Source organism: Epinephelus fuscoguttatus, linkage group LG21, assembly GCF_011397635.1.
Source record: "Epinephelus fuscoguttatus linkage group LG21, E.fuscoguttatus.final_Chr_v1".
Classification (NCBI taxonomy): Eukaryota; Metazoa; Chordata; class Actinopteri; order Perciformes; family Serranidae; genus Epinephelus; species Epinephelus fuscoguttatus.
In genome coordinates this window covers 29,397,369-29,411,752 of record NC_064772.1, presented here as the reverse complement: position 1 = coordinate 29,411,752, position 14,384 = coordinate 29,397,369, and the positions used below count along the sequence as shown (strand labels likewise).

Genomic DNA, 14,384 nt, shown 5'->3' with positions numbered 1-14,384 from the left:
GTAATATGGAAGGAAACACAAACAAAGCCACACACTTTCACATGCACACTTTCACACACACACACACACACACACACACACACACACACACACACACACACACCACACACATGAGGAGACACACAGACGGAGCAGTAAACGCTGGAGGTGTGCTGTTTGTTAGTTTGATTAACATGTGCTCCTCCTCCTTCTCCAGCACACATAGACCAGGCCTGTCCATCTGTAAACCACGCTGCTGTCTACGGTCCAAAACCAACATCCTTTTCCATTAATTCTGGTGCGTACGTTTGTGTGTGTGAGTGTGTGTTGCATGTGGGTGGAACAGAGAGAGCCTAAAGAGCAAAGCGTTAAATACGGATACTTCTTACTGAGGGAAACCCAGATAGAATATCATTCATCATCTTCTAATCTTAAAGAGGCTAACAGCCGACATGATAAAACTCACTGACATCTTTCAGGTTTGAACGTTTTTGGGAATTATGTGCGCACAATATATGCTATAATGCAGAGCAGTTGAAATAGTAAAAACTAATGACGGAGGTGGAGCTAAAGCAAGTCAAATTAAGATTTCCTCCACTTACTCTATTTTGGTCCATACTGAGACACCTTGGAGTGCATTCTTCTGCTTACCTTGGAATTCAAAAGCTTGTTTGAAATAAAGCAAGGCCATGGTTTGTGCCATTTAATATAATTTCCACACTGATTTATAACAATGGTTGAACTGAGTGATACTTAAGGAATCCGAATGTACAATTTCATTTGGCAACTGCCAATAAAAATGTGTCTTATGTGGCCATGGAAACAAAGCTTTCTAAAATGGCTCTATACAGAAACATAAGATGATTTAATGTGGTTTGGTTATCAAAAAAATGGTTTGCAGACTGTCTGACAGGTCACTGTATCAATTAAGTGCTAAACATGTTCACAATCAACCATTCATTGTTGCCTATTAGATCATTGCATGCTGAATCTTAAATGTAAGCTGCTAGCATGATCTCAATGGACAGAAAATATTAACTTTAGCAGCACTAGAACAACATGAATTTAAAAACCAACACAGCGAAAGAAAGATTGGAAAACTTTTTCATTAACAACTTAGACAAATATACTTTGACTTAAGAGGCTTTGCATGACATAACCGTGTTAATTATCTATCAATTAGCATTATAAGCATGCTATATTTACACTTGAAACAAATAAGAAAACTGATTAAAAAATGTGGCTGGTTTGGGGGGCATAAATGATAACTCACCCTGTCACCAGGATCTCCAGCAGGGCCTGGGGGTCCTTGTAGGCCAGAGGGACCTGGGAGACCCTACATAAACAAAGCTCAGTCAGCAGACCACCAGCAGGCAAGCTCATCAAATCTGACAACAACAGTTTTTAATTATGCTCTGGTGCAAAAAACACTGACTTAATTCTTTTTTAAGAATATACTCACAGCTGGGCCGGGGGGTCCTGGTGGTCCTTCAATCAGCATGCCCTTTAAGAGCCAAGCACATTGTTTCACATCACAAACACTGACCTGTGCAACAGCAATACTACTGACAGGTTCGGGATAAGTCAGGAAATTAAGGGGGGGGGGGGGGTTCTGTTGAAAGTTTTAGGTGTTTCCAGTGCTTTGTAGAGGGTCTTAAAGGAGGTAAAACTGCAGTTGACTTCATTCACTTGGTTTTACAAAGACAGAAAAATGTTGACAGCTAACCCAGCAAACAGGATAATTAAGCTAAAATGACTTGATTACATCACTTACAGGTTCAATGACAGCCGGCTCGCCCTTCTCTCCCTTCTGGCCGAAGGCTCCTGCAGCACCAGCAACCTGTAGTTACAAAGCAAGCACAGAGGTGACATTCCTCACACAGCAGCTACAGTCCACAAGTGAATGAGTAGCAATGATGGGCGAGGAGGAGGCCGTTCAGCCAGTGAGAAAATTGTGTGTTAGTGTTTCAACAAATTTTACTCAATCAATCAGTACCATATGCTCAGTTGCAACTACTGTAACTATGTCAGAGGCAGAGAGTGAATCAAGACAAACACAAAGTGAGATAAAACTATGGAACCGAAGAGGCAAAAATGTTAGTCGTAACGAGAAAGGATGGACCTCTATGTGCTTGAAAATGGAGCAATGCCGTCATTGCATTGCCATTGTGCAGTGTGGCTAATGGTGACCAAATAAATGTTGCTTAACACCAACAGGTTATTGTAGTCATGCAAACCTCACAAAATAACACAATTCAACATATATATATATACAAAGACAGAACATAAGAGACGTCGTCATACAGTGTACAGCTTCACATTTAAGTGAAGTTAATTAGTTCAGCTGCATTGTGTGTTTATGTGTGTAAGTGGGGTGAGATACAGTAGGAAGGAGCTGCTTCTCTAAGAGTGTAAGGGTGGGTGGTGTTTGTGTAGAGGGGTACTGACAAGGCACACAAGATCATTAAAGTCCTTGCTCTCCCATGGTAACAATACCCACAGGCACACAGACACAATATTGTTTGATGATGTTCTGACAGTGGGCACATTTAAACAGCAGTGGAGAAAAGGACATCGGTTAAATATTCATACTAACTAGATGATAAGCTCCGACTGCTGGTCAGTGAGGACAGGGTTCAAAAGTCTGGGAGGGAAGTGAAAGGAATCCGTAACACCTTGATTACAATTGTGTAAGTATGTGTGCACTGTGCAGACAGCTGCCTATGAGTTGTGGGCTAATTGCTGCACATATAGGGAGGATATGTCACAGGCAGGCTGCTCGTTAAAACAGCAGAGGAGGAGAGGGAGGGATCAGATCTGACTGCTGAGACGAGTGGGTGGGGATGGTTTGTTGGGTATGTATGAGTAGTGTGCAGGTTGGGGTGACATGACGTTGGAAGAAAGAGGGAAAAATGTGAGAGTGTGATACTTTTTTGTGCTTGTGCGCACACTGTACAGTATGTATTTCTACGAAAATACAGATGCACACACCAGTGAGACAGCAGCAAGACTCCACACTCAACATGTCAATGACACATTGCCAAGCAACCAACTAGGAAGGCGTGCACTGGGAGACAGAGTGAGTCCATAACACAAACAGAGTCCCTAACGCGTGCCGTTCATGCACACACCCGTCAGTCACCAGGCCGGGGTGTGGTACTTACGGAAGAAATATCAGTTTCAGCAGCAACCCCGGGCCCCACCTCATCGTCGTAGACTGCCGTGGGTCTGGGCGGGGCCGTGCCATACTCATCATACGCCCCGTAATCATACAACCTGTTGTCAACCTCGCCCAAGTCATACTCCTTTAGGTCATATTCCTTAAAGTCATACGCCTCTGCACCAGTGTTGTCCACCGTGCTTGGGACAATGGGTTCCAGGCCAATGGGAGTGGCATCGGTGACATATGCACCGACAACATCCTCCTCCACAGCCTTCCAGGTGTTACCCAAGCGAGGAAGGGGGAAGCAATGGTGAGCAACCAAGGAGATAAAGATGTTAGTTAAGCAGTTGAGACAAATAGTCTACTTTTAGATGTTATTAAAGCAAACTCAAAAATAATTTGGCATGATATGCAGAAAACAACATTTTTAATATCGACGGTAACACCTTATTTATTCCAACAAAAAATAACTTGTAACTGCTCTAACAGTGTTGGGTCAGTGTAATTTGAATATGTCCAAAAGCAAAGGCTAAACTACACACTGGAGCACTGAATCATGTTACTAAATAAGAGTTAAATGAATACTCCACCTGCAAAATCACCATCTGTACATCAATTACTCACCACTTATTACCTTGAATTTGTGAAGAAAATTATGATTTTCTCACATGCCTCTACAGTGAACGGAAAATCCAAAAAAGGCGAACATTCTTCATGAATTGAAGCAAACACACAAAACTATATCAAAACATCAGTTTACAAACTCTCACACAATTCATGCAGTATAATTTAAGTCTCATTTATCCATTTGTATGCTTAGTACTTTTTAAACGTGCATTTTCGCTAAAATTTTACAATGCACATATGTGCTCAAGACAGGGCTTTCCTAACGATAATGCATGCGTTTTGAAAGTACTGCGTATACCGCTGGATACATAAGACTTGGAGTATACTGCATGTAAACAGATGTTTTGATATAGTTTTGCTGCTGTTACACATGGTCCCCAGTGACTTAAATTCATGCAGAAGGTTTGCTTTTTTGGATTCTTCTTGTGTGAAAAACTAATTTTTCTCCACAAACTTGAGGTGAGTAATTGATAGACAAATTCTCATTTTGCAGGTGAAGTGCTCCTTTAAACTCTCCACAAACAAATACTGCTTGCTCTGTTAAATCACATATTCATGAGGTAGTCTGCTAAACATACATGTTATAATACCAAGGAATAAATAAAGTGTTACCGTACTGACTGAATACACTCATTATCAACTCTGACGATCAAAACTTTAACCATCAAGTCAAGACAGACTTAATGTTATCTCAGCCTTCACTTCTCTCTCATCATACAACTATACATTATCCTTTGATACAGAAAGTAAAGAAAGGCTGAAATAACATTTGAAATGACACTAGCAGCAATTTGCATGGACATCTAGACAATCAGATTGTAGTGGTTGTGCAGACATACAGAGTGCATCAAGATACACAGCTAACATTTCAATTTGTTCGTCTGTCAAATCTGTTTTGACAGGATATGTTTTGAGCCGCTTGTGAGTTTACTTGGTGTACTCTGTATTTGGCACAGGTACAACAACCACAATCACCTGGCACATTTTTTTTTTTCGTCCAAACTGATCAGTGTGGATTTAGCTTTGGAGAGCGACACAGTGGATGCAGTTACACAGTCACTATTGGCAGTGCTTCATCTTACCAAATTGTATATTTAAAATTGCCTGTAGAATCACATCCACTTTGTCAAACACTGAAGTAGACAATGCACATTCATAGCTGGCTGTGAGGAGATTTTAGCCTTGTTGATCATAGTTCTTTCAGAGGCAATTAGCAGAACTAGTGATCAAAACCAAGCTTCAGATGTGATGGACAGGGCATATATTCTTAGGCAGATAATCTCCACTGTCATTTACTGGCTGAGAGAGGCTCTGCCATCATCGGCGTCTTTTAATCCTGGATAAGGCTGCAAATCTTGTCAACTCTCCGCTGTTTATGTGGGTAGTAAAATTAAACAAGCTAGAGTGACTGAGGCAGCAATTCTGAGGAAACAGAATTTTCTCTAAATATCTGAAAACATATTGTTGGCTCTCGATAAAGGCACACATGTTGCTTCACTAACAGTCTGAGTGGTTTCTATTAGAAAGAGCGACACATGTTTCCACAGCAGATACTCTTTTTTAATCATACTAGTAAGATACAGTACAGTAAGTTTGGCATTTGCTTGTTTGTTTCTAGTATCCAGACAGCCTCAGACTTTAAAGTCATGATTACTTCCATATGTCAGCCATTTTTAAACAGCTAGGTTAACTTGCAGGGTCTGAACGGGTCTAATGTTTTCAATTGCTGAGAGCTAATGAAATCTGCAGCCTTAGTCATCAACAATGTCAACCGAATTATTTTTTAAGGAGTGGAACAAGTGGGTCACAGCTTTTAAACATTAAAAAATGTCCCCCTGTCCATCAGTTCTGCCACACATGTAAATACTAATGAGTCAAAAGACACATCGATTCATGAGAATGGTTGTGTCTTTGTCATTTCATACCAGATACTTCCTTGGGTAAAATCATCCTGGCTCACATTTCCCATAACACCTAACACTGGTTTTAAGAAGCAGATGAGAATGAAGATGAAAAATTACCTCATCAGGTCCGCTCGTGGCAAAGGGGGACTGAGTATGAGTACCATCTACAGTTCCGTAGTCAAAGTCTGTATTGTAATCTCCTACATTGTTTGGCTGAGTCATGTTGAAAAAAGGAAAGAAATATAAAGCAAGGGTTAACACAAAGGCTCAAACCAGAGGTTATTAGCTAGGGGTCCTCTCAAGCTACAGACTCTGCTACTTCTACACAAAGGAGGTTAGGGAGCTCTGAGTCTGCCATCATAGATTTTCCCTTCAAGGCAGGAAGATCTTGATGGGATCTGGTCTCGTCTTTACATGAACGTTTACCCTAAAATTGCCTCTGGGTCGTGCTGGCGCTGTGGCCTGGTAGCCAGGCATCTGTCGCTTCTTCTTAGCGGCAGACTTTTTAGCTGGTGATTTTTTGGCAGCAAAGAAGTTTACGGGCTTTGCCTTAGATTTACTGAGGGACTTTCTGGTCCTCTTCTTTTTCATGGAGACACTACGTTTCGTTCTCTGGAAGAGGGGACGGCGACAAAGAACACCAAGACAAACATGGAACATTCAAAAGTGGAAATGATTTAAAGGTACAATCCGTTGCTGTTGCACAGTCTTTTCAAACCCAACTGTCGGACCCCATGTGCTCCACTTTCCAGAAGCAGCCCATGTGCAGTAGTTAGTCTACATGGTGTCTATTAAAATGAAGACCATGTACATCAACTACAAGAGCTGCAACCAGAATGCAGACCATGGTAATGTTAATTTTAAGTGACAGTCAGACAGAAAGGATGCTCCACAACACTTGAGGACTGGGCCTTTCATGTGACATACAGGAGAATTTTCGGGCACATATAAGTATCTGGGACAGATGCAGAAACAAAACACATAGGATTTGCCTTTCAGCAACTCTTTAGAGCTATTACAGTCATGAAAGAGCCAAAGCGATTATATGGCTTCTGTTGCAGTTTCCAAATGGAAAGTAAAACATCGCTGATACAGTATACATGTACACAATAGTTTTAAAGACATGCTGGAATGCAAAAACACACAAAGCAGGTGGCATTTTCCGAGTGAGAGAAGGCAGGAGCCTCATAAAACAGACACAAAGAGGACTGACACGCTGAGTATGTTAACATGCACACAGAAAGTTCTACCTCTGCTGCCTTACTGTAAGATCATAATCATAAAATAGTAGGCAAAACCAGTTCCAACTATCATCAAAAAGCCGATTACTCCCAGTTACTGGAGTACTGGTGTGCACGTAAACATACAGACAAAACACAGACAGCACAAGACGGACTGAGGGATGGGTTGGATGACTGACAAGAAGAGACATTACATTTTTCTTTTCCTTTTTTCATTTACCTGTGGTTCAGAATACTCATCGGTGGGAATGATGTCTGTGGCTCCTTCAGAGTAATCATAGAACTGAGAGTAATCTAAATCAGTAGTGTACTAGAGAGTTTGGGAGACAGAGAGGGAGAGAGGAGAGAGTGGAATGAAGAGAGGTCTTAGCGTTAGCATTAGCGCTCTTTCAGCAACAAGATGATACATGTGGTACATATCATCCTTGGCATGCCACATGTTTACTCAGTTAAAGTGTAATGCCATCATGTATTATCAAGATTGTTTATAACACATTAACATACTACAATTTGTGTCTACTAATAAAGAAAAGAAAAAAATCATCATAACATTTAAATAATCAAAGCCAAGTTCTACTAAATTAGATAATGGTCTTGATATGGTGAACAAACGAGTAAACAAATGTTTAGCATTTGCGCTAGCCATGTGGGTCTTAGCCTACAAACATGTAAGCAGATGGGATGTTAAAAAGTTCATAAAACACAGGAAAACAACAGGGAAACCTCAAAGACAAAAATACCAGCTGCATTTCAGGGATATCGTAATGGAACGTTCTTGCTAAAGCATGTAAATTGTACACCTCAGGACTTTCAAGCTAAGCTAAATTAAAGGGGGGTGATTTAAAGAAAGTGCACCTAATCTTAGTTTTGTTCTCTACACAATATAATAATACTCAGGTGAAATGCAGGGAAAACCCAAACTTCTAGTCATAAAGGTTTATCACTTCATGCTGCAACATGACACCATGCTCATCTGATTAATAATGATGGGCTATGGTATTTGACGGCATGTGTATTTCCAATTATCAAATTAATGAAAGATAGATGGATCTCTGGGGATAAGCTGGCACTGACTCAGGTTCAGGCTCTGTTTTGCTATTTGAAAGCCGGTCAGTGTCCATGATTGTTTCACTCTGCCCCTTATAATCATATTAATGATTAACAGACAAACATAAAAGAGGGGTTAACTTGTTGCACTTAAGACTGATGCAGTTTTAAGTGTGTGAATGGCAGATACAGCTACAGAATAATAAAGAGACACACATATTCAGCTGTGTCGTTGGCTGCTGTTTTCAACTCTTACTCAAAGGAGTAAGAATTTGGGTTAATAAGCTTTTATAAATTGCAGAGAGGATCATAGGTAGCCCTGTCAGCTGCTTTAATTATATCTTCAAAATTAACATTTTACACCGCGTGTTGTATGTGCTCAGCATTACTATAATCACTAAATCAAATTGTCATGTTGGTACTTTAAACTGTAAATACACACTAAATGTTACAGGTCCGAAAACAGCTGTTGCACTGCTTGCCATGGATTGAAATGTTTATGGAAGATGCACATCATGCCTTCAATCAGGGACATCACAGCAGGCATTTTACCTTTGACAGCTGATGGACGACACCTGCTATGACATCACTGGACGGGATGTGCACCGTGCATGGTTACAACTATTGATTTAGGGTGTATTTACCCTTTAAGGGCACACCCCAATGGTGCAATGTACAGTGTGTGTAGTGATATGTGAAAAAAGTCAAATGCTGTCTTAGGATTAAAAATAAATTCATATTCACTACCAATGTAGTCAGCATGACTGATCAGTTCTCTACTGATAAAGTCTGCACTTACAATACCTGATCTATTATATGGCAGTTCTCCTCATTCATATTGTATTTCAGCAAATATATTTCCCAAAGCCTAAAATCTGCTAAGCTACACTTAAGTGGATCTGCTAAATGCATTGGCAAAAGTGGACTCAGACACACAGGCACCTGTTATATACCTGGAGAAAAATTCCAAAGATCTGATAAAGCACCTATCACCTATTCTAATATTAATAAGTTACATCAATTAACTACGAACTAACACGAAAGCTCTTTAGAACAAGTAGGCTTCAAAACGTCTGCCTCCATATCGAGGCTAAACACGAGGACACACAGTTTCATCATTTAAAACCTGACAGGTGCAGTTTCTTTGCATTTGAAAGTAATCAACAGGTTGTGGGGATGAACAATGAGTAATGCACAGTTTAAAGTGAAGCTCCTCCTGTTAAAACAGAAATTAATCAGGGCCCTCGAATGGTTCCTAGTTGAACCTCCCCACCCTCCCTGGCTGGCTGACCTCTTCCTCTGGCTCCTGGGCCTGCAGGGAATCACTGTGGGGAGTGTCACAGTCTGGGCTGTAATGTTCACAGTAGTCATAAGCTGCTTTGGGATCGGCCACGATCAGAAGTTGCTGGATGTCACCCTGCAGAAAACAGAAAAAGAAACTTGTGTCAGAGACAAACTGTCACGCACATGTAAACTTCCATGACCGTTTAAAGGGGCTCGATGTGACTACTGAGTTGTCTGGACACAATCCTCAACATGGAGCAGCTAACGATGCGTACTCCATAAACGATGCTAATCAACAGCAAAATGCAGTTGCAAAATGCTATGCTTCTGCAACAACGCCGTACATATATAAGCCGTATGAGACCAGGGCAGACTGGCCGCGATGAGATAGCCAGTAGGATACACACATGCACTAACACGCACGCACAGCCAGACTAGTTTACCCCACAACAAACCACAGTGAAACAGAGGTGGTGTGACTTCATTCTCTGCTCAAGACGCCATTACTGCACATACAAAACCTTAAAAAATATATACGGTTGTTATTAGAAATCACTATTGTGGATTAGATCTATTTACAAATGTTGATGAAACCAGATCACTAGTTACAGACAAGAAAAGGCTGCCCATACACAGCCACACACACACACACACACACACACACACACACACACACGAAAAGTCTTGTCTCATCTAGCTCACACACACACATACACACACACACACACACACACACATATACTAGGCAAAGTAGCAGAAATGTAAATCTTAAATTGCAGATGTGAGCCCCTTGGTCCCACGCACGTACAGAGTCTGGCAGAGTAAATCCCCCCCTCGTATGATTAAACAGCTTGACACACACCCCACAGAGTCCACCCTCACACGGTGCAGGGAGGAAACGAAGTTCAGGCGCTGGGGAAGTTATTATTATCAGCAGCAGGGTTTACCTCAGGACATCAAATAAACATGTATCATCAAGACACAAGAAACACCTGGCATGGCTATGTGTAATACAGTAAAAGAATTTGTCAGTGAGGTTCACTCTCAGGCATTTACTGGTTTATTTATGGTTACTGTACTTTTTTATATTTAAGGTTCAGTTCAACAATGAAATCTTCTGCCACAATACATAACTTTTCCCTAACAAATGCTTTCAAACCTTGCCAAATATGTTGGCAATGTACCAAAACAAATATCTGTTTTCTTTTCTTTTACACTCAAATAACAGCATTGTTACTGGATCAGTCAAGCTCTGAATCAAACCCAACTGTCAACAGCTCTTAATTTGAAGTCTCAGCTCACAAGACCACATAGTTACTGATTGTGTCTGGTGCAATTAGCGTCAAAGAGCGCTGGGCTAAAATTAAGCCATTTCTGAAAATGTCACTTCGACAAATAAAAGAGAGAACGTACTGAGCAAAAACAAACAATACACGATGGCTTTGTCTGAAAACTACTAAAATAGCCAAACACAGGAAAGAGTAAAACCTTGAAAATCTCAGACAGGGTTTGTGAAAGTTACTCAGACCACAATGTTCTCTCGACGGTTGGGACGGGACACCACAATGCTTGACACCGTTCCAGCTCTGTCTCGCCTTGTTATCAGTCCTACAGCCAAAGCACACAGCTCTCTGCAAGACAGTGAACATATTGGCGAAAGCATCTGGATTTGTCTTTGCAGTCTGTAATTGCTTGAACCAAGTTCCTGGAGGCTGGTTTTTTGAGCCTTTATACACATCGCAAAGACGGCTGAGGGGGGTTCTTGGGAGGTAGAAGAAGGGGCATGTCTCTGGTTAGGACGTTTGGCAGGCGAGCACACAGAGATGCCTGAGCCCAGAGGTAAAATCCCAATGCACTTGTGTGAGCAGGGACACTATATGTTGAAGAACAGAACAGACGATTGGCAGAGAAATGAAGCAGGCTGCAACTTGTCAAGAGAATGTGCGAGTGTGTAAGGTGTGTGTGTATCCTCCTCGTGTTAAAACTACATCTATGGATCCTTAACATGTACCTTAGTATAAACAACCATATGCTAAGGCTTGTCCCATGGGAAAACAAGCAGCGCTCTTTGAAACTTTCTCTGTGTCACCATCAATCAACGTCTCGTTGCACAGCTTCAGTTTGACAGTGCAGAGATTCCTCCGTGTGAGCCTCTGAGTGGGTGGAATGCCACTTTGATTTCTCTCACTGGTTGAACGCATCTCTGACCATTAAAACATATACTGTCAGTCAATCACAAGTAAGACACACTGCATCAAACTTGAAACCATAACAAATACCTATTCTGCCTTGCTTAATCAGCCATAGCATTCAATGGCTGTTCGCCCGTTCCTCAGATTGCCAAATATCTGATCTTTTCTCACTGTAATGCGTCATTCCAGCCTTCTGATTTAATGGGCCAATGACAGTTCTTCTGCTCATACCAGGTTATTATACTGCAGGTATGACACTTTCAATGGCTACAGTAATATGATAATGCATTGTAAGCAGGACATCGTCTCACTTCTACAGTCTGAAACATCAGCTGAGATGTGTTTTCTGATAAAATGTACAATATTTCTACACTTTGGAAAAGTCTACAATGTGTTGTTGTCATGTTAAGACTAAAAGAAGGTGCAGCCAAGTGAAATTTCTCAGTTTTAATTCTGTGTCCCCGTGTTAACTGATCGTTTTGTTATAAGTCAAATTTCTATCAATAAATCAGTATCAGAGTATTTTAAAATCAAATGCTGATCATATAAATCTACACTTCACTATTTGTGGTTTGTGGTAGCTAACAGTACAATATGGAAAGAGAAAGGAAGATATTTGTGTTTGGATATCAGTGAGCAAAACCTTTGTTTTCATTTCAAAAACAACGTGGTGAAGGCCTGATTGATTCATCTCTCCCTCGTCCTACTCCTGGACTAATGGTGAGGAAGAGGTGTGTAAACAACAGTCTGCTGTAGCTCCATATCGTGCAAAACTCTAAGCCTCCTAATTTTTATTGGACCAATCAAATGTGAAGGATTTAAATTAAATCCCTCTACTAACTGTACACTGCTCAAGTATTGCATTTCACTGGGAAATACATCACAGCACAGAAGGTAAAGACACCCAGACTCCTACTGAGACTTTACTTTTTTAAAGCAACTGATTGACAGTCTGGGAAATGTGTCCTTTGGTTTCATACTGAGAGTTGAATGAAAAAATCAATACCACTCTCATGTCTGTGGTAAGTATGAAGCTACAACCAGCAGCTGGTGAGCTTAGCTTAGCATAAAGACAGGAAACTGGAGGAGACAGCTTGCATGGCGCTGTCAAAAGGTGACAAAAGTCATCCACCAGCACCTCAAAAGATCACTATATCTGGCTTGATTAATCTGTACAATGAATGGCTCCAGCATCATATTCAGAGTGGTCTTGATCTTCTAATAAATACCACCCTTTATGTGCTAACTTATTCCTTTAAGCTTTGGTGACTAAAACAAAAATATCATTTCAGGCTTTTTCAGAGTGATTTTAAACCTTAGTGTCCTAGTTGTGAGAAGACATGCACACCATTCCTGAAGGATATCACTTATCTTCTGTGTTAGCCACTGAAAACATTTTCTATACTGATCGTTAAAAGACAAAAGCGACCTGCCAAGTGAGCATGGGACAGCAGTACACCTAGGTGCCAAGTCTGGAAAGGCCTCGGCTGAGTGTGTGTCTGTGCGTATGTGTGTTTGGTAAGGCTCGACAGAGAAAGAGAGATCAAGCCTTGCCCTGAGTCAAGTTGACATGTATTACCTCATGTGTCACCCTAAGACCAACAGTGAATGCTTGAACCCTGCCTAGAGTCAGCTCTAATTAGTCCATGTCTGAGAGCCACCCGTCTGCACACAAATAGGCGGTGGAGACATGGTGTTCGACCTGCAGTCCAGATCAGCACAAGTGGGAGACTTCTGGCTGTGTCATGGGAGGACATGGGCAACATGACATTTGATAACACATTAACATGGAAACAAGAAAAGACAAAATGACTAGGTGTTAATGACGCATTGAAACAAGTCTAGGGTTTACAAGATACAAGAGGACTGATGTTAAAAAACACCTAAATTAATCAGATACTTGCCAAAAGTAACATATAGTTTTTACAGTAATAATTCTTTCATGGTAGAAATCCTGCAGAAAGGTTTCTTCCTTTAATGGTGCATTAATCTGTCTTCCCAGTTGAAAATAAAAGCCGAGTCACCAAACAAACAAGAGCAAACTTACAAAGCCAAGACAAGACAAGTAAGAAACTGATGTCAACGCAGGAAGGGAACACCAAGAGGGATCCAGAGACAGACAGGCAGGGATTTAGAGAGAGCAGCTGGGATGGTAAAGGATGTTTTGTGCTGGGAAACACCTGGGGAGAGTTATGCTGAGGCTCTGGGCCTGTCTTCCATTGTGGACTGCTGAGATAAAAGCCCCTGGCAACTTGGAGCGAAGCCAGAGCTCCAAAATATGCCCCTCCTGGCTACAGCATAGCACAGTACGGCACAGAAACAGGCCCACGAGGCTGTGTGTTAATGACTGTGGTGTCAGAGGTCAACGAGAAAACAGAGAGGCTGAAAGAGAGAAGCAGGGTCAAGATCAACAGCTGAGGCTCATGAATCCTTGTGGAAATCCATTTACTACTTCGTACCTGTTGTATCCTCTGCTTTGTTGTGCATTCTTGGCAGTATTCACCTCAAGTGGGGTTTATGGAGTATTTAAATGAGTCATTAACATTTGAAAAACAAGTACATGATGATTTTTACTGTCAGAGGATGATATATAGCAATAATGCAACAACAAAAAAAACACTATAGTAGTAGTAGTAGTACCATGTGTACATAATGGCACTATAATAAACTATGTGATTTTTACTGAGATATCTGAAGCTCTCCGTTTTGACCACTCAAAGAGCTGCTTTGACTGTATGTGTTGTTAACTACATCCCTGGTAAATCTGAAATGTATGAACTGAATTCTTTCATTCTGCATTTCATTAAAGAGACGATTCACCCTAAAATTAAAAGTACACATTTTTCCTCTTACCCATAGTGCTATTTATCAGTCTAGACTGTTTTGGTGTGAGCTGCTGAGTGTGGGAGGTATCGGCCTTCGAGCTGTCTGCCGTCTCTTGGATATA

At 41.1% G+C, this 14,384-nt stretch overlaps 1 protein-coding gene across 7 annotated transcripts in view; it reads right to left on the bottom strand.

The window, feature by feature from the left end:
* col11a1a (collagen, type XI, alpha 1a) overlaps positions 1 to 14,384 on the bottom strand; it is a 109,416-nt gene that overhangs the window by 63,252 nt on the left and 31,780 nt on the right. For 5 of the 7 annotated variants that reach the window (XM_049565708.1, XM_049565710.1, XM_049565709.1 and 2 more), the window contains 7 exons: positions 9,253 to 9,378; positions 7,135 to 7,224; positions 5,791 to 5,886; positions 3,144 to 3,413; positions 1,754 to 1,819; positions 1,442 to 1,483; positions 1,253 to 1,315 (listed from right to left, as the gene is read on the bottom strand). In XM_049565708.1, coding sequence (XP_049421665.1) covers positions 1,253 to 1,315; positions 1,442 to 1,483; positions 1,754 to 1,819; positions 3,144 to 3,413; positions 5,791 to 5,886; positions 7,135 to 7,224; positions 9,253 to 9,378 — 753 coding nt within the window. The remainder of the gene's footprint in view (positions 1 to 1,252; positions 1,316 to 1,441; positions 1,484 to 1,753; positions 1,820 to 3,143; positions 3,414 to 5,790; positions 5,887 to 7,134; positions 7,225 to 9,252; positions 9,379 to 14,384) is intronic. The other 2 variants (XM_049565711.1, XM_049565712.1) reach the window with 2 other exon arrangements.